At 46.3% G+C, this 25198-nt stretch overlaps 1 protein-coding gene across 1 annotated transcript in view; it reads right to left on the minus strand.

The window, feature by feature from the left end:
- si:ch211-186j3.6 (neural-cadherin) overlaps nt 1–25198 on the minus strand; it is a 232342-nt gene that overhangs the window by 65552 nt on the left and 141592 nt on the right. Inside the window, exons 8-20 of the mRNA XM_014126570.3 lie at nt 20259–20431; nt 18078–18246; nt 17248–17418; nt 16855–17027; nt 16005–16172; nt 14446–14695; nt 13184–13311; nt 10881–11067; nt 9017–9160; nt 5581–5864; nt 3016–4633; nt 2361–2454; nt 1124–1308 (exon numbers count right to left, since the gene is read on the minus strand). Of these exons, the coding sequence (XP_013982045.2) occupies nt 1124–1308; nt 2361–2454; nt 3016–4633; nt 5581–5864; nt 9017–9160; nt 10881–11067; nt 13184–13311; nt 14446–14695; nt 16005–16172; nt 16855–17027; nt 17248–17418; nt 18078–18246; nt 20259–20431 (3744 nt within the window). The remainder of the gene's footprint in view (nt 1–1123; nt 1309–2360; nt 2455–3015; nt 4634–5580; nt 5865–9016; nt 9161–10880; nt 11068–13183; nt 13312–14445; nt 14696–16004; nt 16173–16854; nt 17028–17247; nt 17419–18077; nt 18247–20258; nt 20432–25198) is intronic.

Genomic DNA, 25198 nt, shown 5'->3' on the forward strand with positions numbered 1-25198 from the left:
GAGGAAACCATTTATGTACTTACAATATTCATATAAATTCATTTTTATCCGTTTTTTTATTTGGCAGACCTTATTTTTTTTTATTGACATCTGTCAATAAAACTCATGAACGCAACTGTTCATGTCAAATTCTTCTACATGGAGCCCTGGTTTCCCTAAAAAGAAAATGGTAAAACACTTAATTGTGAGGATAGATATATGAGCTGGGCTTGCAGATAAGTCAGATGAATACATTTCTGCTGGGTTCTCAGGACTGATTAGGGTTAGTGTAATTGCACTCTAGGTTGAGCGTCTGAGTGTGGTTCAGTTCTCAGCACTACAGCAGTTGTTACCATACTGCTTCCAGTAACACTCATCTTCAACAGACATTTTATGGCACGAGCCATTTCGATCAATACAAACTCTACAGCTCTCTAAATGCAGTGGATATTTTTGTCATTTAGAGGATGCACTCGAAATACCCGGCTAAAAATTTACAAAACCAGTCGGCACTACTGTAGATGAAATGGGCTGAAGCAGAGAGCAAACAAACATTCATTACGGAAGATTTTGGTTCCATTTTCATCACTTACAGTAACATATTATAAAACATCCTGTTTACCCAGTTTCCTTTAAATAAATAATGTTACACAGTATATAACCACCAGCTGTAATGTAAAGGCTCCTGGTTGGTGTGACTACATTTGCCTGCTGCTGTTTTTTGAAGCAAATCCCTTTATCAGCTTATATGAGCCATGACTCCCTCCGCTATTATTCTCTCTCTCTCTTTTCATTTAAATATCTCAGAAATCATAAAATCCCCTCAGCCATAGACCATCTCTTCCAAAGTATATTTCCTTCTCATACACACAAGCAGTGCATCAGACTATACTTGACACCATAAAATGAAAGTGCTGAGGAAGCAAAACATTGTCTAATTATAATTCAGAATTACATACTTCCAAGAATGACATATTTCCACTGTTACTAACCCATGCATTGTATCTTGAAAATATATATTCTTATAAACATAAGAAATCATCTTCATATGACAACATGAAACAATATAAAACATTCTGACCCCTGATGTGTCCCAGGTCATACAGTAGGTCAAAGTTCAGAGGACATGTGTACTGTACTGTACCTGCCAGGCGCAGGGATCCAGAATTGTAGATGGCCTCGTCCCGCAGCTCCCTCACATACACTGTTACCCCGGAGACAGAGTCTGGCCACACGCCGTCTGACACGCACACCTGAAACTCGTAGCTGCCCGGGGGAGTGTTCTCCTTAATGATCAGGAATCCCGTCCTCTTGTTCAGGATGAAGTAACTGAGGAGGCATCAAAAACCACATCAGCAACATCAATGCTTCATATATTGCATGTAAAATGAGCAGCCTGTGGTGCGTCTGTAGTTAGATTTGGTGGTACACCACTGTGAATGAATACTGGGTTGACATAAATGAGAAGAAATGACTGAGAGACTTTGGGAACCAGAACGAGGAGATTAAGACACAATGATTCAAAACAGCAGAATAAAAGAAGGAATAGATAAAAGAGAGCAGGAAGAGAGAAGATATAAGAAGAGAAAATAAGAAAATATGGGGGAGGAGAGAATAGAGAGGGAGGGAGGAGAGAAGAAAGAAGGGGAGGGAAGGGGAGATTATAAAAGAGATAAGAGAAAAAGATGAGAGGAAGCAACTCCTTGTGGTCCACTTCATACTTCCTTTGTGATTGAGCTCATTCAAGTTTGATTACACTGGGAATCAAAGCAAGATCCCAGGCACATCAAATAGTGAAGGAGACATTGAGATGAGCTGGTTTATCATCTTCAAATCCAACTGTGTTTAATATGAAGTGTCAAAATTAGTCAACTGGATTCCAACCTTTTCCCTATTGAGTAATGCAGAAGTTTCTCTACTCGAGTGAAGATGAGAGATGCTAGATTAAATATTAACTCCGTATAGATTCAACAACATACTGTAGCTACGTGTGTTGAAAGAACAGATTCTCTGGGGGGGAAAAAGCTACAGTCAATCTGAGGTTCTGTATGTGAGCGCAGGGCTGTAGCAGTGGTAGTCGTCATGCTTCTGGATGTGAGGCCGTCGAAGGTGTCACATGGTATGATATGTTCCGAACACCGCTGTAGCTGCTGAGCCTTCACAGAGATCTCAAGGCAACCGTCTCAAAAAACACCCTGTCGCTCAGGGCTCCTCTGCTCTGCTCGTCTCGCACCTTCGTCTCAGGTGCAGGTCCACAACATCAACGACAGAGAGGCTGTCGGGAGAGACATCACTCTCAAGGTTTATGGCGCGTTGAGAGAGGGTGACGGAGGGAGGGAAAGTGAGAGAAATACAAAGGAAGAGAGCTAGAGATGTCTTACTTGGGCACTTGTCCCTCAAAGGCATAGGTCTTGTTGTCCCAATCATCAGGATCCGGGGCGTAGACCTTCCCCAGGACAGTGGTCGGCATCCTCCCTGTCGGCAAAGAACATTGATTTTCTCAAGGGTGTGTGTCTGTGTGTGTGTGTGTGTGTGTCATAAAGAGGCATAGTCAAAAAGAGCACTGTTCACATGGATAAAGTGTTCTGAAAACAGCTAGCTAGAGAAACGCCATCATGGTCATTGCAAGGCAACAAGAACATGTGTCTGAAAGAAACGAATCAATACATATTACCAGCAACTCTCCACTGCGCTTCAGCAATGGGGAACATAATGTATTGACTCATTTTGTGAAAGGAGGGGTAAAACCAGGAATACATAGTTAACCCTGAAGAGGAGAAAAGGGAATAAGCTATACCTAATTGCTCGCTCCTACAGCGGCTCTTACTATACAAAGGTGCCAGAACAACAAAAGAGACATGGTTTCTTTTCATAAACTCCCGGTTGAAGCAAAACCTTCAAGCCCTGGAAAAGGTCAGACTGAGGGTCAAATGATTTGCTCCTCATTCATATATTTCTTTGTGAATTTGTTCTCTCGGTGCTGTGCTATGCATGAATACATGCGCTATAGTGTATTGATGATGGCAGTGATCTCACCTCTGTGACTGTTGACAAAAATCTCCTTCTCTCCCGCCTGGTGAGCATGGTCGTTCTCGTCTCCTATGGTGATGGTCAGAGTGTTGGTGACCGTCTTGGGCGGATGGCCGCTGTCACTCATGATGATCTGCAGGAGGAACTCTTTCTGCCTCTCCCGGTCGAAGGCCCTCAGGGCTGTGATGGTGGCCGTGCCGTTTCCGTTATCCTGCAGGTAGAAGTCGTTGCTGTGGTGTAGCTCTAAGGGAAGGCTGAAGTAGAATGGAGATCCGTTCTCCGCTGAGTCTCGGTCTACGGCCCGCAGCAGTGTGGAAGTCTGGTTGAGTCTGACCAGCTGGGGACCAGAGACGTTCTCCCACACCACTGGGGCGTACGTTGCCTCAAACTCCGGCCCGTTGTCGTTGACGTCCAGCAGGGCCAGCTGAATGGTGGCGCTGCCCGTCAAGGGTGGAGAGCCGTGGTCAGAAGCCAGGATGACCAGGTTGTGTTGTGCTGCTGTCTCTCTGTCCAGAGCGCTGGTCACAGTGACTAGACCAGTCTGGTCTACAGAGAACTGGCCCAGAGGGTCTGACTCCTGGAGGATTCTGTAGGTGATCTCCTTGTTTTGGCCTGAGTCAGAGTCGCTAGCAGTCAGCCTGGCCACGCTGCTGCCCACGGGCACGTCCTCGGGCAGGGGCGCCAGCGGCTGGGAAAGCGCGATGAAGATGGGTGCGTGGTCGTTACAGTCCTCTACCTCTATGACACAGTGGATAAAGCTGGAGAAGTCCAGATCTTCGACCTTCAGGGTGAGGTTGAAGCGCTGCTCACTGGGCCTCTCGTAGTCCAGCCTCTTCTTCAGCCTCAGGGTGCCACGCTGCTCCTGCCGTTGGCTCACCATGAAAAACTTCTGCTCTGGGTCTCCTGCCACCACACTGAAGGTGAGCTGGGCGTTCTCGCCTGTGTCCCAGTCCTCAGCAGACAGTTCCAGCACAACTGCGTTGGGCTCACTGCTCTCAGGAACCCTGGCCAGGCAGGATCGCTCCGTGAACCTGGGTGCGTGATCATTCACATCTGTCACCCTGATGGTGGCGGTACCCGTGCCCGTCATGCCACCCCCGTCCCTGGCCTCCACCATCAGCAGGTAGGTCTCTGCCTGCTCCCGGTCCAGGCTACTCATTGCCACCGAGATGGTGCCCGTGGACGGGTTAATGCTGAACATGTCAGAGCCGCCGCCGCCACCTGTACCCGTATTACCCACAATCCTGTAGGACAGCACAGCGTTCTGGCCCACGGCCGAGTCATCCAGGTCGGTGGCCGTCATCTCCATGACAGACGTGCCGGGGGCAGAGTTCTCTGGCACGTTGCCATGACAATCGGGGGCGCAGGTGAAGATGGGCGCGTTGTCGTTGATGTCCCACACGTTGATGATGATGTCAGTGAATCCGGTCAGACCCTCGCCTCCCTCATCTGTGGCAAGGACCACAAACCTCCACACGGCCCGCTCCTCCCGGTTCAGAGTCCTCTGAGCGTAGATCTTCCCCGTCACCTCATCAATAATGAACTCACTCTCGGCTCCCTGGCCATGGAGGGAGTACCGTAGGGCCTCCTGGTCAGCATCCTTATCTGGGTCAGTAGCAGTTACCTACAACATCAAAGGGAATGTGCTTGTGAAGCTTTTTAATCTGCAGCCTGCAAACTTTTTTTAATGGAGTTCAGCACTGTTTAATTATTGAAGCTTGCTGACTTGGTGTCATCCATCAGGTTGGTTGAAGTGCTAACTTCACACCTACCTGCTCTGCACAGTGATCAACTCTAGTTTATCGGCTATGTGCACAACTTTCACTCTCCTGACCTCAGCCCCAATCAATCCTCAGGCAGAGCAACATCTACCATGAGAATTTAAATCTACCATGAGAATTACAGAGCGTCCGGTACTGTAGGTGAAATGAAACCAATGAGTGGTTGGGGGGGAAACTGCTAATGGTCTAAAGCTAGTACCAGATGTCCCGTCTGAAGAACCTTATAAAACAGCATGATGTCATCTCATGCAATTCAGTCTGAGGACATAAAGGCTTGGGAAATAGAGTGCCTGTAACCTCCTGGTGCACAATGACTCACATTCTGAATGACAGAATTGTGTGAACTTGGAATTATAAGGTTCCATCTGCAAAAAGATGAGTCTGAGATAATTGGTTGGAATGATTGTTATCTTGTATTCTTTTGAACTTGAATTGGGGAATGCAGTGGGTACAGAATATTTTACAATATTTTACGCTATGCAAGTAACTCAGTTTTGACAGAAAATGCAGATAGAGCCTTTTTAAGCTCTTGAGATACTGAGGGAAAAGCATTCAAATGATAACAGAAAGAGAAAATGTCAAATCCTCAGTTTTTCACGCTGACAGAGTTGTATAACACGGTTGAGTTGATGCCAAAATACTCTCACGAGATTTCAGACGTCTGATACTGTATATCATACTATTCTCCCTCATTTTCTGCTAACACATGTGATGACTTAATAGATCACTTGTATCTGTTGTCATAATAACTTGACAAATTAAGATGACTGTATGAGTGTTTCACACATACCTGAAGCACAAACACAGGCGATCCATCCAGCTCTTCAGTCACAGAACCATAGTACTCGTTGACCGTGAACACTGGCGCCTCGTCGTTCTTGTTCACCACGTTGACCATCACATCCGCATAGTCCTCCCACTTCCCGTCCGACGCCAGCACCAGCAGCTTGTAGCCCTTGTTCTGCTCGTAGTCCAGAGGCTGGGCGATGAAGATGGTGCCCACCTCTGGTTCCACGTCAAACACCCCGCCAGTGTTGCCAGACGTGATCTGGTAGCGTAGCTTAGCGTTGGCGCCTAAACAGAGCGATGTGGTAACTAAGATATGTGTAGTCAGCAGAATGGAACACCATGAGCATCACATACATATCATTTAACATATATAGCTAACATTTTCAGGAATCAAAGTTTTGTTTTTCAAATGAGTTGTAACTGAATCCAGGTAATAGTTCTGCTTGACATTTCAGGAAGTTTCTCCGTTTTTTTGCTTCACAAAGCAATTGTAATAAGGTCTATAAGCTGATCAGGAGTTATATACAGAATCCAATAATTGAGAGGAGACTCTACGGAGTCTCAGTCAGATTCAATACATTACAACTCAAGAGAGGGAGAATGGAGGAATCTCCAAAGAAAAAATATTCATAGGTTATTTGCAACATGAAAGTGAGGACGCCAGAACAGAGCAGAGCAGTAATCCCTAATCCTGAGTATTTTGTTGTGTTGGCAGTGCTAATGAAACATTAGAATGACTTGTGAATAGATATGTTTTCATTTGAGCTTCCTTCCCCCTTCAAACTGCTGAGTTCAAATCCCAGTGGAGACCATGCATGCACAGAGCGAGCAACGCAGTGTAAACAAACAAAATGAAAAAACAAACAGAAGAAATCCTATTCCCACTTGTACGTGTTAAAAAAAACTTCCCACTTTCCCTGGCTATAAGCTGTTATGCTGACAGGAGGAGAACAAAAAGAAACAATCTGATTCCACTTCCAGGAACTCTTATCAGCACAGTAAAGGAAAAAGACCTCTCTGTCTCTCTCTCTCTCTCCCACTCTGTTCTCTCTCTTTCTCTGTGTTCCTAGCTCCCTGGCTCCCTCGGTGGTGATAATCTGCTTGGGGTGTCGGCCCATCAGCATAGCTGGCCCCGCGTGTGTGCTTTATTACCCAAAGTGGCCCGGAGACTGTCCCCTCACGCGGGGCGCTGTGTGTTGAGATTGCCGAGATGGAGCTGGCGGCGCGGCCGAGCCCATTCATCACAGAGAGGTGGTTGCTGCTCCACAGGCCTACGCGCTCCGACATGATAAATGTCTGATAATATGAAGCTACGCCCCCCTTCTCCCCTCCTCTCCTATTCCCGTAGCGGACTGATAAAGAGCCCTCACCGTGCTAGCTAGCTGCCGCAGCACCAAAGGAGATGATATGCTTCACAATGGATTTATTGTAGCGGGCCGTGTGAGCTAGAGCCGGCTGAATGAGGGTGAGTCAGGTGAATAAATGGCAGTGTGTTAGTATATGATGAGATGGATGGGAGAGGGGTATGGATGGTGCCCATAGGAGGAGAGTTATTATAGGCTTGCTGCAGGAGAGAGAGAGTAGAGTTGCTCTGTGCTGTGTGTGTGCAGTCCCTGGCCTGTGAGTTGATGAGCCTATTGGGATGTTAAGGATGTCCTTTCTGAGCTATGGTGAAGCCATATGGAGATTTATGCAGATTGTATGAAAAAAAAAGCTGATTTATATTCTGTATACACTGCAGTACCTTGACAAGTTATATGACACACCAACAATCTATAACAGGAAATCGATGTGAAACAGTCAAATGTTTGGACACACCTACTGTACTTATTCTAGAGTTTTTCTTTATTTTTACTACTTTCTACATTGCAGAATAGTAGGGAAGACATCAAAATTATTAAATAAAACATATGGAATCATGTAGTAAGCAAAAAAGTGTCAAAATATCAAATCAAAATATATTTTATATTTGAGATTCTTCAAAGTAGCCACCCTTCGTCTTGATGACAGCTTTGCACACTCTTGGCATTCTCTCAACCGCCTTCATGAGGTAGTCACCTGGAATGCATTTAAATTAACAGGTGTGCCTTGTTAAAAGTTAATTTGTGGAATTTCTTTCCTTCTTAATGAGCCAATCAATTGTGCTGTGACAAGGTACGGGTGGTATACAGAAGATAGCCCTGTTTGGTAAAAGACCAAGTCCATATTATGGCAAGAACAGCTCAAATAAGCAAAGAGAAACAACAGTCCATTATTACTTTAAGACATGACGGTCAGTCAATGCGGAACAATTTCAAGAACTTTGAAAGTTTCTTCAAGTGCAGTCGCAAAAACCATCAAGCGCTATGATGAAACTGGCTCTCATGAGGACATGAAAGGAAGACCCAGAGTTACCTCTGCTGCAGAGGATAAATTCATTAGAATCACCAGCCTCAGAAATTGCAGCCCAAATAAATGCTTCACAGAGTTCAAGTAACAGACACATCTCAACATCAACTGTTCAGAGGAGACTGCGTGAATCAGACCTTAATGGTCGAATTGCTCCAAAGAAACCATTACTAAAGGACAACAATAAGAAGAATAGACTTGCTTGGGACAAGAAGCACAAGCAACGGACATTAGACTTATGGAAATCTGTAGGTGAGTAGGTGAACGGATGATCTCGGCATGTTCCCACGGTGAAGCATGGAGGAGGATGTGTGATGGTGCTTTGCTGATGACACTGTCAGTGATTTATTTGGAATTCAAGGCACACTTAACCAGCATGTCTACCACAGCATTCTGTAGCGATACGTTATCCCATCTGGTTTGCGCTTAGTGGGACTATCATTTGTTTTTCAACAGGACAATGACCCAACACACCTCCAGGCTATGTAAGGGCTATTTGACCAAGAAGGAGAGAGATGGAGTGCTGCATTAGATGACCTGGCCTCCACAATCACCCGACCTCAACCCAATTGAGATGGTTTTGGATGAGTTGGACGGCAGAGTGAAGGAAAAGCAGACAACAAGTGCTCAGCATATGTGGGAACTCCTTCATTCCAGGTGAAGCTGGCTGAGAGAATGCCAAGAGTGTGCAAAGCTGTCATCGAGGTCAAGGGTGGCTACTTTGAAGAATCTAAAATCTAAAATTAATTTTGATTTGTTTAACACTTTTTTGGTTACGACACGATTTCATGTTTTATTTCATAGTTTTAATGTCTTCCCTATTATTCAACAATGTAGAAAATTGTAAAAATAAAGAAAAACCCTTAAATGAGTAGGTGTGTCCAAACTTTTGACTGGTACTGTACATTATAAAAATAGGGCATCTCAACCGTACTGTGTTTTTTTCAGGGTCATGACCTGAGGATAGATGGAGGGCCCTCTCACACGTTCACTGAGCCCAGGGAGAGTGAGAATGACAGGGATGTATTTTCTCCCTCTCCACCACTTACCTTCATCCTCGTCATTAGCACTGACAGTGAGGATGGCAAAGCCCACGTCTGCATCCTCATCCACGTCGACTTCATACACAGTCTGAGCAAAGACAGGCTTGTTATCGTTCACATCGCTGATGAAAACCCTCACGTACGCCGTGTCTGAAGGAAGGAGAGAGAGAGCACAGAGTGAGAGATTAAACGCCAGGCCCGCTCTTATTCTGTCAACCTGAACATATCCTCTCCCTCTTTCCCTCTCTCTTCTTTATCCCTCTACGTCTCCCTCCATCCTCCTATCTTCATCCTCTGTTATTCCTCACATCTCTCCATCTTGCTCTCCCTCTCTCTCGCCATCTGACTTTCTTTTCTGAAGCAATCCGTTGGCAGATGTGAAAAGAGACCCTTGAGGGGGTGGGGCCCATCCTAATATAATATGCTCCCTTTGATATGAGTATGAAAAGGAACATCATTTGCAATACACTCTTCAAGATAAGATCAATTATGTAAGCTGGTTGCAAAGATAGCTTGCAGTTTAACACAGAGATAATGCAGCCTAGCAGCAAAACAAGCCACAACCTCCAACTTTTTACGCCTTTCTGAGTCTGACGGAGGAGAGGAGAACGAGGACATATCTGTTGAGCAGATACAGCCATCGTCGATTGATTTGTCTCCTCCTCTCCTGTGTTCCAGACACACACAGAGAAGTGTGGCAAGTACGCAGCGTCAACACCGTGACAGATTGCTCTTTCCCCATAAACACTGCTATTGCATCAAGGTTGTGTTTACGACCCCTCCTCAATACTCCTCTATCCTTGTGTCTAGTCTTCTTTCTTTTCTTTTTTTTAACATCTGTCATCGATCACAACATCGCCCGAGAGATTGAGAACGTGTGTGTGTTTGCATGTGTGTATGTGTTTTTTTCCCCACGATTCACACCACCATGTCAGTGTGTTGTATAAGACAGGCTGTAGGTGCCTGTTGCTGGGCGGGAGAGGGGATGGAAGGATAGTGAGGGATGGAGGGTTGAAGGCCCTATAGAGACTCCTTCTACATGCTAAGCAACAGAGCAGTGTTCTGGAAGGAGTCTCCATCCCGCTGAAGCCCCTATTCTCCAATCCTCTTTATTTTTTATATATATATATTTTTATTTAACCTTTATTTAACTAGGCAAGTCACTTAAGAACAAATGCTTATTTACAATGACGGCCTACCCCGGCCAAACCCGGACGACGCTAGGCCAATTGACTCCCAATCACGGCCGGTTGTGATACAACCTGGAATCGAACCAGGGTCTGTAGTGACGCCTCTAGCACTGAGATGCAGTGCCTTAGACCGCTGCGCCATCCTCATCTAACATTTACAGCACTGCAAAATCACACAGATCATCTTTTTTACTCCCTGGCCTTTTTAATATTTTAGTGGTGTTTACGCTGTCAGAAATGTCATATAGGGCGAAGCCGACTGAGAGCAACTTTTAATAATCTATGATAATATGAATGAAAAATACATTCTCCATAAGGCCCTGTCTGGTTGTTCATCAGCGGGTGAGAGTCCCCTCTGGGGAGAGATACGTATATTTGGTAGAGAGAGAGAGAATCCCTCCCCACCAAAGAGACAAGCCGCAGTGCAGACATAAATGACGTCTTGAAACTGCCATCCAAACCCCAGCTCTCCTACTGTAGTACCAAGGCTGGTCAGAAAATGGGGTCATTTTCAAATGTATTGAAATGTATTCAGACAATGCACACAGTGTATTCCCAAGTCGTCACAATTTGATAAGGCGTGCTACTGTGTGCATACTGCATGCATTGCTGTTCTCTCTCTCGTCCTCCACTATCCTCCGGCCCTGTGGAGCTGATGAGCTGATCTGAGCTGGCCTCACCTGAGTTGGGCTGTCCATGTTTCCCGGGCCGTGCTGACTCCCAGCCGTCCACCGACTTGACCTCCAGCAGGTAGGAGCCTTTGGTCTCACGGTCGAACACGGCCTCTGTGTAGATGGAGCCCAGCTCAGGATCAATCCGGAAGTACTGGTAGTCCCCACTGCGGTCGTTTAGCAGGGAGTAGGAGATCTGAGACAGACAGAGGGAGAGAGGGAGGAGGAAGAAGCGGAGGGAGAGCAGGAGGCCAGGGTAGAAGAGAATGAAGGATGAGGTTAAAGAGAGTGGCATGGAGAAGGTGAAGGATATGAATGGAGTAAGAGTGGAAAGAGAGGAACGGATGTCGGAGATACACGAGGGATGAGTAAGAAGGGATGGACGTGAGAGAGAGACAAGGAAGACAGAGATACAGAGTAAGGATTACCAAAGATAGGTGAGTGAGACGGGAGAGAGAATAATAGTTTTATTCAAACAATAGATTATTCCAAAAATAGTCTATAACACCATGCATATGATTCATTTATTTCTCTATTGGGATGGATGTGGGCACACATACCTATTTAACCAAACTTGAATGAACTACTCTGGAGCAGAGAGATCTCATTCAACCCAACCACATGTGACCCGCCGTGACAATTTATTTCTATATCATTAAAACAAAGCTATGTCGTTATAATTTGGTTCAAAGCAGGAGCCTGAAGTCTATTCACCAAAGAAGAATGAACCTAATTTTAATATTCAAACTGAACAAAAGCTGTGTCGATGAGCTATGAATGGCATTCAACAGCCGCAGGAAGTTATTCAGCGAAATTCATTGAGAGAGAGGATTGAAACGGCATGGGGCAAAAAAAAAAATGAATTGGGTCGTACAGGGGAAGAGCAAAAATGAAAGGCTGAATTAAATGTAATGCCATAATAAAAAGATTGGCGGGGTCAAGTTATTGGTAAAAATAAACTGACAGGCGTGAAACAAAAATAATATTCATATTCACGCCCATCAATGATCCTCATTATCTAAACGTGGGCCCGCAAAGTATCTATGATTCAGCCTGCCTCGGCGAGAGCAAGCAATTAAGCAGCCAAGGACACTGTGCCTGCAAAGAACTGAGTACATTTTATGCACCCCTGTGTCGATAGACATGGTGTCCTCGTACTGGGAATTCAATTATGAGTAGACTACCCGTACTGTTGGTGTGCGTGTGTGTGTGCGTGTGTGTGTGTGTGTGTGTGTGTGTGTGTGTGTGTGTGTGTGTGTGTGTGTGTGTGTGTGTGTGTGTGTGTGTGTGTGTGTGTGCGTGCATGCATGATTGTGTGTGTATAGAGAGCAAGACAGAGATCAAGAAAGAGATACACAGAAAAGCAGCAGGAAATGTAGACAATGCTGTGAGTGTTTGTGTATGCGTGTGAGAATGTGTGCACTCAAGCGTACCTTCTGTTTGCGTGCGTGCGAGCAAGCGTGTGCACGTGTGTGTGTGTGTCTCCTCAACACTTGTGTTCCTTAATAATCTTTTACTGCAGTGGGTTAAATCCGGGTCACACAGAGTGTTTCTTGGTAGTCTTAAACTAATTTACTTTGAAACCAAAGTATACACCTCACACACATGGTTATGGGCTTAAACAAAGAAGACCCCTGTACCATGTCAGATATAGAGTTTAAATGTATTACACTTTGAGTTTACATCTCAATATTACACTTTATATACATCACAGATGACTGAAATATAACAAAACCGTTTGACATAGAAACACTGGATTTTCGGTGTGTATTAAATGTGTATTAATTATGCAATTATGAAAAATCTGAATACCGGTAACATTCCACCCATGAGGCCACAAGGTAATTTACCTGCAGGAAAGGGGGAAGCTTCAGTATGTGTGAAGTGCCGTATTGTACGTTTTATACAGTGTGTTGCTCTCAGCTCAGGAAGCCAAACCGAAGTACAGATTTTATGGCCAGGCTACAGGAAGCAGACCCTTGTGGAGGAATACTCTCCTACATAACCATGGATGGGTTTCTCCATTTTCTACCTTCAGTATAAGACTCCAAGGTGAAATTAAAAGGGGAATTGCTACTGTGGGTTTACACTTGAGTGGTTTCAGCTTATCCGGTTACATACTGGTGGGTTGTTCACAAGGATTTAAAGTAAAAACAATGGTCAACAACACTACGGCTGGAGTTCCCCAAATACTCCAGCTTTTCTGAGAAATTGCTAAGAACCAGGACCTGTATCCACAAAAATGTCTCAGAGTAGGAGTGCTGATATAGGAGGCTTGTTTGTATTTCCATTATTCCAAAGCGTTCCGTCACCTTTCCGTTGAGTCCCAGGTCCAGGTCGTTGGATGACACCTGTGTGACAAACGTCCCCACCTCCGCCCCCTCTGTGACCGACGCTTCGTAGATGGACGAGGTGAAGAAGGGAACATTGTCGTTCACATCTAGCAGAGAAAAAACACCAGCATTATCCGTCATCATTTGGCTCAGTATTTCCTCAGTGAAAAGGGTTTTATAAGGAGTAGAGCGTCTTTCTGTAAAACAGGGTGGCAGCAGACTCTATTCTGCGTCCGGTAGTCTCTGTGGCTAAACATTTGTTGACAGAGATTCATAGAGACCTTCAAACTCCTGGAGATGTATTGAACAATTTCAAAGATCTCTTTGTGACACTCGAGAGCTCTCTCTATTTTCCACCATTCAACCGTTTCCACAGAGAAATGATACAAACAGCGTGTTAGAGTCGTTTGAACTCAATTACCTCTTTCTTAGCTATTATAGAGAACTATCACAATAACTTTACAATAAACTTCAACAAAAATGGTTTTCTTCAGAAGAGGACATTTCAGGATAGTTAGTCCAAAGTCCAAACCCCAAAACCATAATGGCTCGGATGTATTCAGAGTAACGAGGCACTTCCATGTTGTATTTTTTTTTTTTACAGCAAATGTCTTAATCTATGAATTAAACATGGTTCTTAAATCCATTACAACTCTCCCTTCCTCTTTCCAGCCCTCCCTGCCTCCCTCCATCCTGTGGAGAAGAATGAAGGCTCACTTATTAAGACAGATAAGGGAGAGGAGAAGGAGAGGTGAAGGAGTGAGGAGGGTCTGGCCAGATTAATTATGTCTCTCTGGTTTAAGACTAACTCTCATGAATGATAGAGGGGGAGATGAAGTCTGGTTAGAGGGAAGGGGGAGGATAAGAGGAGGGGGCCTGGATCTGGGCTACGGTGGGAATGAAAGCTATTTTGGGACAGAGGGTCATGGGTGGGCTGAACTGCAGTAATACGCCGCGGTAATGGGAAATTAAGCTCGGATCGGGAGACTGGAAATCAACTTGATTTTAACAAAAAGGTTGAATCCCAGTACATAATGCTTTCTGGGGTTAGTCTGGAGGAGGGAGAGAGTCGGGAGGAGAGAGAGAAAGAGCAACAGAACGAGAGAGAAAGAGAGAAAGAGAGAGAGATAGAGAGCGATGGTGGTATACATTGTTGAGTCAAGGCTGCTGGGATGGAAGTAAAAAGGGATAGTTAAGTAGTATGGGTTGTTATATGAGCAGGTTGTACTGATCTGTCTTACCTGTGATATTAAGATAGACCGTAGTGAAGGCTGCCAGGGGGACTGCAGCCACATTCTGAGCCCGGACCCTCAGTATGAAGTTCCTGGTGGTCTCATAGTCCAGGGGCTCAGCAACCAGGATGGAGGCAGAGCCGTCCTCACGGTTAGGGGTCAGATAGAAGCGTACAGGCATGTTGGTCTCCGGCACCATCCCGTCCTCCAGGTTATAGGTCACTCTAGGGTCCCCCAGCGGAGAGGTGGCCTTGATAGTCTGGGGTTCAGAGAGGAGACCGAGACAGGGGAAACGGAGGACCATAGCAGTCAATTCACACCTCTGTGACTGCCTGTACTCTCTACTCAGCTTTAGGCTTCAGGCGAGGCCACCTGCAAAACAAGCAGCTCTACAGATCAACTACAACCTACTGTGGCCCATTAAATCTTCCCTGAAGAGTAAAAATGTATCTTGCTGATCCCTTAGAACTCCAAAGGAAACCTTCACTCTCGCTCTCTCTCACTCTCCCTGTTCATTTCCCCTCACTCACGCTCTCTCGATCACTCTCAGTGAAATATTCATCTGCATTTTTAATAGCCTTAATAGCTTCTAAAAGATCCAGAGGAAATTCAGCAAATTCATTTTCAATGCGTTAGTTAAAAAATAAAAGTAAATGCCTATGAATAATCCAGCGCTCGTGATTGCCAGAGCCTGGCTCGTAGAAGTAATGAAGCAGTTGGCTTAAAATAGAGGCGATGGAGGATGAGTCTGGACATGGGCAGGGAGAAGGGGAGCAGAGGGAGGAGGGTGTTGGCTGGAGTAAGTTGCCATGGGGATGTAGGGCTATCCCAGGGCACAGCAAGTGCCAGAGAGAGGGAGGATGGGAGAGTAGGGATGGAGGTTGAGCCCTGAGGGAATGATCTACTCTCGTTTTTTTGCCGTAGACTATAATAGCTGGGTGTCCATAGAGTACGTCATAATACCCATCACTGTGCATTACTGTAGAGAAATGGTAAAGGCAGCTAGTGTCACCCAGCTTTGAGGTGTTTGTAAGGTACAGTATAGTAAAGCCGTAAAGAAACAACTTTAAATGTTAGATCAAACAAGTCTACTCCATGATGCTTTTATTTGCTTTGAAGCCCTGGGAAAATACTGGCTCCCAGCTCAATATACCCCTCTCAAGTTACCAGCCCCATTTCTGTAATATGTACCTATCCTACTGTGTCATCATGTCTCAACCTCCCCTTAACTCACCTTTCTCTAACCCCATGCACCTCAGAATGTCTGTTTCATGTTATCTGCCATACTCATCCTAATTTGTATTCCATCATCATTCATGTTCAACTCTGCCCTATGATAACCCCTATGTCCCTCTACTTCCCCCAGGACATATAACCCCATGTGTATGTTAAAACATGATGACTTCATCTATTTCCACCCACATTCAACCCGTACAGTACCTCTGCATCCCAAATGTCACCCTATTGCCCTACTCGGCGCATTACTTTTGACCAGAGCTCTGTAGTGCACTACATAGGGGATAGGATACCATTTGGGACGTAGCCTGTTGGTCCCGGTCCCATCTTACCACTATGGGTGTGTCCCTGACGGTATTCTCCGGGATGACCACGTCAAAGCTGTCCCTGTCCCACTGCGGAGGCTGGTTCTTCACGTTGGTGATGGTGACGGACAGCTCCACCGAACTGCTCCGGTTCCCCCCGTCCGTGGCAACTATTTCCCGGGTGATGTAGGTCCTCTGTAGTCATAGCAACAGTATGGCAGTGGCATGACACGTGAAATAAGAGTTTAGACATGGGTGAAGAGGCAGGACAGCTAAACCCTCCCTGTGATTGTGAAGACTAGATTACAGTGAGAGGCCTGTCACGCAGGGTGACAGTGTCAGGGAGTGCCAGAGGGACAGGGACATATGCTGGTTGTACTGTATTTGGCTCATGCTTCTGGACATTGGTAGAACATTGGTAGTAACGGGTGAACGTAAATGACGCTGTCTCATCTGACAGAACGCTTCCAACAGTGTTCTGCTGACAGAGGAACTCTGTAGTCATAGCAACAGCTTCCCTAGGAGCACTCATAATAACACCTCCTCGCTACACCAGCCTTCCCATTTCCTGCTATGTGATAAAACATTCTCCCCCGAGGAGGGACATTTACAGACTAGCCAGCGAAGAAGAAAACAGCTAAAAACCTCTCAAACATTAGCTTGTTAGATTTGTGCTGGCTTACGAAGACTTTTTAAAATATTGAGTTAGTCTTCCTCTACAGTCTCACTGAAGTGAGAATTATTCTCTGTAATGAGTCTCATCTCAACCAACAGAAACCTGGGGCAGGACGACTTAACGTCCAGCTGAGATGGGTGAAGGTTGTAGTAGGTTTAGTGTTAGGGGTTAGGGGTTAGGGGTTAAGGTCGTGTTCCTGACCTGTGAGATGGGCTGGTTGACGTAGACCCAGCCGGTAAGGGGGTTTACCCTCAGGTACTCTGGCTGTTCTTTAGACATGGAGTAGGTGACGGCAGCATTGGTGCTGTAGTCATCGTCGTGGGCCGCCACACGCAGGAAACTGGTGCCAATCATTGTGTCCTCCCGTAGGAAGTCTGTGGGGAAGACAACACGTCATATTCAATTGGCTGAAAGCATTATGAGCCTTAGCTCTGCTGATTAAACTAGACATGATCTGCAAATACTACTGGATCGATAGTAGGACTGGATTAAGTGCATATGTGTGTGTGTGTGTGTGTGTGTGTGTTTGTGTGCGTGTGTGTGTGCATGTGTGTGTGTGTGCGTGCGTGCGTGTGTGTGATCCCCAGCACTCACACTCGTAGCGTAGGTTCTCAAACTTGGGGCTGTTGTCGTTCTCGTCGAGAATGAGGATGTTTAGTTGACAGATCCCTATGAGGGGGTCTGCTGCCTGGTCCGTAGCGGTCACCGTCACCGCGTACTCCCGCTGACGCTCGCGGTCAAACTTCCTGGACGTCACTATCACACCTGAGGGAACAGTGTTATATAGTGGTTGCTAGGGCAACGGACAAAGGCAGACCGGACACAACATTTTCTCTCAAATGCTATTACTGCCAGGGTGTAGGCTACTATTTATGCATGTTCAGCTCATCTATGCCACTTAATGAATCAGATGTATTATGTTTAGCGAACGTAATGCTACGTAATTACAGATATCAATTTACTAATGAAGGACGTGAGTGCACTGTAATTGATGTGCTATTAAAGTTTATGATGAAATGTTTGGTGTTTTTGTAAATTGCACTTGAATTCTATCAAAGTCATTCTGAAGATTCCTCCCAGTTCATGCAAAGCCAATCCCTCTCCTTTCACTCCTTTCTCTCCTTAATGATTGACGTCTACTGAACAGTTACATTTCATAAAGCAATTCCTTTTTAAAAGAGGACTTGTGCATTTTTTTTGTTGAAACGCTGTCTTTTCTTCCCCTTTTTGAGTGCTGGCACATTTTGAAAGGGTGTCATTAAAGTGAATTAGATTGAACTTTGGAATTCGTGAAAGACTTCAAGGTAGTTCCAAAGCGATTCAGAGACTTGTAACCCTTTCAGTACCAGATGACATAAAGCCTAAACACTATGGGGATGCTGCTAGTGTCCACAACCGAACAGTGATGTTGGACTATACGGTACCTGTGTCTGGATGGACACTGAAGGCAGGCACAGTGCTGTCTTTGTGCATGAATCCATAGGTGACTCTCCCATTAGAGCCCTCGTCTGCATCCACGGCGTGGACCTGGAGGACGAACGTTCCCGCAGGCTGGTTCTCCAGCACCGTGGTCCGCTCCCGGTACTGCTGGCACTGAGGGGGAAAGGGGGAGACGGACAGGGATAGTGGGATAGAGTGTGAGAAAGAGTGAGAGAGAGAGAGAGAGAGAGAGAGAGAGAGAGAGAGAGAAGAGAGAGAGAAGAGGGCGGGTAATGGAAGAATGCCAGTTACCAAATGACAGAGGGATAGAAATTAGGATGCATAGAAGGGGATGAAATGAAAGAAAAAGGTAATTCAGTTTATTAAGGACGTGTGGAGGGAATGGAAGACAGAGGGATGGGAGACAGTTATGAAATAGTCCAAGACAAGGGAAAAGGGGAGAAGGACAGTGGAACGAGGGCAGAGAGATAGGAGTGAGTGATGGAAAGGAGTTATAGAAAAGGAGGAGAAAGGGAATAGAGTATTAGAAGAGAAGAAGTAGAGAGAGTGAGAGAGAGGGGGAGAGAAGTAGAGAAAGGGGTTTGAGGAAGGAACTGTCTCTCATTAATCCCTCTATGTTTTGCTCTGTAGAGATTCATCTGTGTTTTATAATTAAAGCGGCCTTGAATCAATTCCATCGAAGCAGATCCACAGAGATACTGAGTAAGCCTGGATAATTCGGATGTGCTCCGACGCCTACACACCTTGCTTCCTTCCTCATCGTCATCTGAGCGCTTGCTCGGTGTGTGTGAAGGGAAAACAGTCAAATCTTCCAAATCCCGTCTCTCTGCCATCATCAGATGGCTCATTTTGGCGTGCCTCAGACAGAGACAGCGTTTCAAATTAAAAAAAGATCCCAGATCAATTCAGCAGCTCGTCTTTGATGCTTAGTTCTGACATCTAATTAATGACAAGGGAGCTCATCTTCCACCCTCCTCTCCCCCCTCTCCTCTGCCACCCCCTCCTCTAACCAATAGTCACAGTCTTCCAGGCCCAAATTCAATGTGTTTTCAGAGGTCAGGTGTCCGTAAGGGAGTCCCAGTTAGGGATGAGAAGGCTGTGGTGGATCTCAAATGGTGCCCCCTCTTCCCCCCCTCTCCCTATCCAGTCGCATTTACCCCCCTCTTAGGAAGCTTCAGGGACCTGGCAGTCTCACAGACAACCCATTGGCCCAGGAGGGGCACTTCTCTTAGGAGTCCCTGAGTCACTGATACTCACAAATCCACAGGAACTGCCTGAACCTCAGCCAAAAACACAGGAGCAGGAGGGCCAAGGGCACAAAACAACATAAAAGCCACTTCTCTCTTCTCTCCGCCTGCAGTTTGCTGCTTGCACAGAGGAGGAAAAAACTGAGCACACAGGAAAAGTGATCCAGCTGTGTTTTATTTTTGAAACACTTTGTCTTTGGCCTTTTTTCTCCCTTTTGAGGAAAAGTCTTGTCCACACATCAGTTCAACTATTGTTTGAGCATGTTAGCAAAAATAAGTACAAAATAAAACAATTAAAAAAACTAAGCATGAGGGAGTCCTGAGGGAGCTGTGTGAGAGCACTTGAAAAGGTTGACGCTCATCTGGCAGCCTAACATGTGAAACACGCATCCGTATAAAATGCTCCCAGGACTACGGGGTGTAAGCTAGCTTTACTGTGCGAGGCACAATTAGCTTCAAATATCTCAAAGGCAAAACTCATGTAATTTAAAATTGAAACTTCGGCAGAAAACAGGTAGGGCTGTGATGATTCGGCATATCTTTCAAACACTTCATTAAAAACCCGTAGCTGATCTAGAAATAGAGTGGGTCGCCCAGCTAATCACACCTCTGGAGGACGGAGATGGAGAGGTAATAAATAGAGGCGATAGACAGAGAGAGGGCCCTGCAATAAACAGATAAGAGAGACTGAGAAACAAGAGCGATTTGGAAGGAGAGAGAAAGACTAAGGTGTAGAAGTCAAGCGGAGAGTACTGATGCTCATCTCAGAACTCCGCCAAACACCTTTATTTAACTCTAACAGTAAGCCCCCATAGTAAAGGCTGAGAGACAGAGGCTGGGAAACACAATGAGCTGTAATGACATGTATGTTCAGAGCCAAACAGATATCAAAACCATGACAGTGAGAACAAAGCTTACCTTCCCAAAGACAGGTTTGTTGTTGTTGACATCGTCCACGCCGACGATGACCTGGGCGGTGGACGAGAGGGCCTGGGGGCCACCAGAGGCGTTGTCATCGGTCGCTGTGACGTTCAGGATGTACTCTACCCCCTGGAGTCTGGGAGGTGGGCTGGAGCGCAGCCGGATCAGACCTGCAACAACCAATCAGAGACAAGTTATGACCTCACCATGAATGAGTGAACCTCTGCGTTCGCAAGGTCTCCTAACTGATTTATATATGGCAGCAAATGCAAGAGCATGCTGTTCTATCAGCTTTGGACATTTCGTGCCTTTGGTTTTCCCATATACTCTATACATAACAGCATAATCTGAATTCAACCCTGGAGGGTCTGCTTGTGCTCCTTTGTTCGTGACTGACATATCTGGTGTGTAGAATAGCCGTGTCGCTCTCTTCCTCAACATCTCTCCCAGTGTCTTTGACACTTGGCCAGCGCGTGACTGCATCCAAAAAAGGAGGTTGTCAATCCCACCTTCGGTGATGCATAAAACAACAAAGGATGGTGTACATCTGTTGTCTGTGTGACTGAGGTTCCTCTCATCTCTGTGGTGACCGTCCCCCTTTCCTCGGTGCCTTGGTGACTTTTTCTTCACTTCCTATTGGCTGTAACCCTAATGTGGGCGTCAGATTTCCATCCTTCTCTCTCCCCCTCTCTCTTCCGAGTGTTTTTTGTTCTTCATGTTGCATTCATCAGGCCTTTGGTGTTTGCTAACCGTGTGTGTGGGCTGCGGACACACTTAATGCATTCTGTCTTATCTTCTAAGACTCAAACAGGCACAGATGCAACCATTGGAGATGCACTGGGTACTGGATACATTTCAATGGCTTTCACAGGGTCTGCGTTGGATGGAAGCATATTACACCTTAACAGTGTTTCTCTTTAGAGACCGGCGCAGTCCGTCTATCTCTGCCTAACATGGTGACATGAAAGACACTGAGTGTCAGGAGAGAGGAGGGGGAGAAGAGGGGTGAGAGGAGGGTGAGAGGAACGAGAGAGGAGGATGAGAGGAGGGGGAAAGGAGGTTGAGAGGAGGAAGACAGGAGGGGGAGGGGGAGTGGAGGGGGGAGATGAGGAGGAGAGGAGGGTGAGAGGAGGTTGAGAGGAGGAAGAGAGGAGGGGGAGAGGAGGGTAAGAGGAGGGTGAAAGGAGGGTGAAAGGAGGGGTAGAGGAGGGAAATTGGAGGGGGAGAGGAGGGTGAAAGGAGGGGGAGAGGAGGGTAAGAGGAGGGTGAAAGGAGGGTGAAAGGAGGGAGAGAGGAGGGAAAGTGGAGGGGGAGAGGAAGGTGAAAGGAGGGGGAGAGGAGGGTAAGAGGAGGGTGAAAGGAGGGTGAAAGGAGGGGGAGAGAAGGGAAATTGGAGGGGGAGAGGAGGGTGAAAGGAGGGGGAGAGGAGGGTAAGAGGAGGGTGAAAGGAGGGTGAAAGGAGGGAGAGAGGAGGGAAAGTGGAGGGGGAGAGGAAGGTGAAAGGAGGGGGAGAGGAGGGTAAGAGGAGGGTGAAAGGAGGGTGAAAGGAGGGGGAGAGAAGGGAAATTGGAGGGGGAGAGGAGGGTGAAAGGAGGGGGAGAGGAGGGTAAGAGGAGGGTGAAAGGAGGGTGAAAGGAGGGGGAGAGGAGGGAAAGTGGAGGGGGAGAGGAAGGTGAAAGGAGGGGGAGAGGAGGGGTGAGATGCTGAGGGCCATACCATACCAGCCATTGGGGAATCAGGAGACATCCTGTCTATGAATTGAGGCGTGGTGCAAGCGCTACAGTAGCACAGCCGGGCCATGAGGAAAATGTAATCAATTATAATATGACATGACAGCAGGGATAGGGGCAGGGTGTGTGTGGTGAGTATGGGGCACTAGCTGCCATGGAGGAGGCTGCCTGGGAGAACTTGTCAGAATGACTGGTTTCATCAGGGTAGATGACCTGTACTAGCAGTACCATAGGCCAGGGAGGTCGTCCTTTAAGAGACTGACTAGCTGCACTACAGGACAGGGAGCTGGTCCTATAAGAGACAGACTAGCTGCACAACAGGACAGGGAGCTGGTCCTATAAGAGACAGACTAGCTGCATCACAGGACAGGGAGCTGGTCCTATAAGAGACAGACTAGCTGCACCACAGGACAGGGAGCTGGTCCTATAAGAGACAGACTAGCTGCACCACAGGACAGGGAGCTGGTCCTATAAGAGACAGACTAGCTGCACCACAGGACAGGGAGCTGGTCCTATAAGAGACAGACTAGCTGCACCACAGGACAGGGAGCTGGTCCTATAAGAGACTGACTAGCTGCACCACAGGACAGGGAGCTGGTCCTATAAGAGACAGACTAGCTGCACCACAGGACAGGGAGCTGGTCCTATAAGAGACAGACTAGCTGCACCACAGGACAGGGAGCTGGTCCTATAAGAGACAGACTAGCTGCACCACAGGACAGGGAGCTGGTCCTATAAGAGACAGACTAGCTGCACCACAGGACAGGGAGCTGGTCCTATAAGAGACTGACTAGCTGCACCACAGGACAGGGAGCTGGTCCTATAAGAGAGAGCCTGTTGAAAGAGAGCATGTAGCCTCAGGAGGACATGTCACATACTCCCAGCAGCCCAGGGAGAGAAGAGCTCTGCACACACACAGAATTATCTTGTACAGGCCTGCCACATGGTGTAGTATTCACACATAGCCACGCACGAACACGCACACAGTGAACGCACACACCTGGGTGTACACTCAGGAACATCAAACCAATACTTTGTGGAAGAATGTGACAAATTGATCAAAAAGCTGCCTGCGAGGCCTACCGTACATCAGTATCTATCTGGAGGAGGATGTGTTAAGATGACATAATCATCTCGACTTGACTTCAAAGACTGCTCAGAAAAAGGGTCAGCCAGAGTTGAGAGAAAGAATGAAAAATGCATTTTAAAACATTCAAAGAAAAAAACACATATTCTGTGTCCCTCCCATTGGATAAGATATGTGTCCCGGCTGTATGGATGGAATTGATGTTTGTGCGCATGCACGTGTGTCAAAGAATGCATACGTGTGTGTGCTTGCATACATGTATGTACATACGTGTGTGTATGTGCATGTGCACGCATGTGTGTGTGCTTGCGTGTGTCCAAGCATCTGTGTGTGCGCGCGTTTGTGTTTGTGTGAGTGTGTGACAGTGCTGGGTCAGGCAGGCCGAGGCATGCAGCAGTGTGCGTCACAGCCCTTGCTTAATCTGCTAAACATGGCCGATGAGACCCGGCCAGCACATATCATTGCTCGTCAAAGATGGAGAAGATGTTTCTCCAGGGGTCACTGAGCACACGTCACTTCGTATGATGGAGGGGAGGTGGTTGGCAGGGGGGAGGGATGGCGAGCCGATGCCCCTCTCTCAACGCCAACTCTAATCATCGTCTGGCCCCCAAAACAGCGGGATGGAGCCCTGAAAGGCAGAGAGACTGAGGGAGGAATGACTACATTCGCCCCCTCGGGAGAAAGGGGTGCAGTAGGCACTGGGGGAAGTTATATAAACCTCACATCACAAGCATGACAAAAAACTCCCACTAAACTAGTGACACTGAGGGAGGACAGCAGGATGAACCATTACTACTCCTACACCAATGGGATTTCTTTATCAGCCTGCAGATGAATTAGAACACTTCTTCAATATGGACTCTTCACAGACAAACAACGATCCAATAACAAGGAAAAGGAGAAGGGTCGTTCACATTAGCTGTAGACATGATCTACCTGTTTATTGGAGGAAACATTTTGCCTGTCGTCTTGGTAAATACTTCCCCCGTGCTGAGAACGGAGGCTTTGTATTTATGTCTTTAATACAAAGAGGGTGATCATCTTATTGACTTTGCTGTTTGAATCCTTAAAACGGTATTAAATCTCAGGAAACATATTCTATGCTGAGTTACAGTCAAATTAACACAGCCCATCTGTCCCCGAGAAAAAATCCCATGAATGAACGATCCGTGGAGTAATAAAATACTTTGATATCTAAAAGAGAGAGAGAGCGTGACGAGATGGGGTGGGGCTTGTGTGTGTGTGTGTGTGTGTGTGTGTGTGTGTGTGTGTGTGTAATATGTTCTTCACCCCTAAACTAATGACTGCTAAAGTAGAGTTGAAGTCAGAAGTTTATATACACCTTAGCCAAATACATTTAAACTCAGTTTTTCACAATTCCTGACATTTAATCCTAATAAAAATTCCCTGTCTTAGGTCAGTTAGGATCACCACTTTATTTTAAGAATGTGAAAAGTCAGAATAATAGTAGAGAGAATGATTTATTTCAGCTTTTATTTCTTTCATCACATTCCCAGTGGGTCTGAAGTTTACATACACTCAATTAGTATTTGGTAGCATTGCCTTTAAATTGTTTAACTTGGGTCAAACGTTTCGCGTAGCCTTCCACAAGCTACCCACAATAAGTTGGGTGAATTTTGGCCCATTCCTCCTGACAGAGCTGGTGGAACTGAGTCAGGTTTGTAGGCTTCCTTGCTCGCACACGCTTTTCCAGTTCTGCCCACACGTTTTCTATGGGATTGAGGTCAGGGCTTTGTGATGGCCACTCCAATACCTTGACTTTGTTGTCCATAAGCCATTTTGCCACAACTTTGGAAGTGTGCTTGGGGTCATTGTCCATTTGTGACCAAGCTTTAACTTCCTGGCTGATGTCTTGAGATGTTGCTTCAATATATCCACATCATTTTCTTTCCTCATGATGCCATCTACTTTGTGAAGTGCACCAGACCCTCCAGCAGCAAAGCAGCCCCACAACATGTTGCTGCCACCCCAGTGCTTCACGGTTGGGATGGTGTTCTTCGGCTTGTAAGCCTCCCCCTTTATCCTCCAAACATAATGATGGTCATTATGGCCAAACAGTTCAATTTTTGTTTCATCAGACCAGAGGACATTTCTCCAAA

Source organism: Salmo salar, chromosome 11 (genome assembly GCF_965601325.2).
Source record: "Salmo salar chromosome 11, fSalSal1, whole genome shotgun sequence".
Classification (NCBI taxonomy): domain Eukaryota; kingdom Metazoa; phylum Chordata; class Actinopteri; order Salmoniformes; family Salmonidae; genus Salmo; species Salmo salar.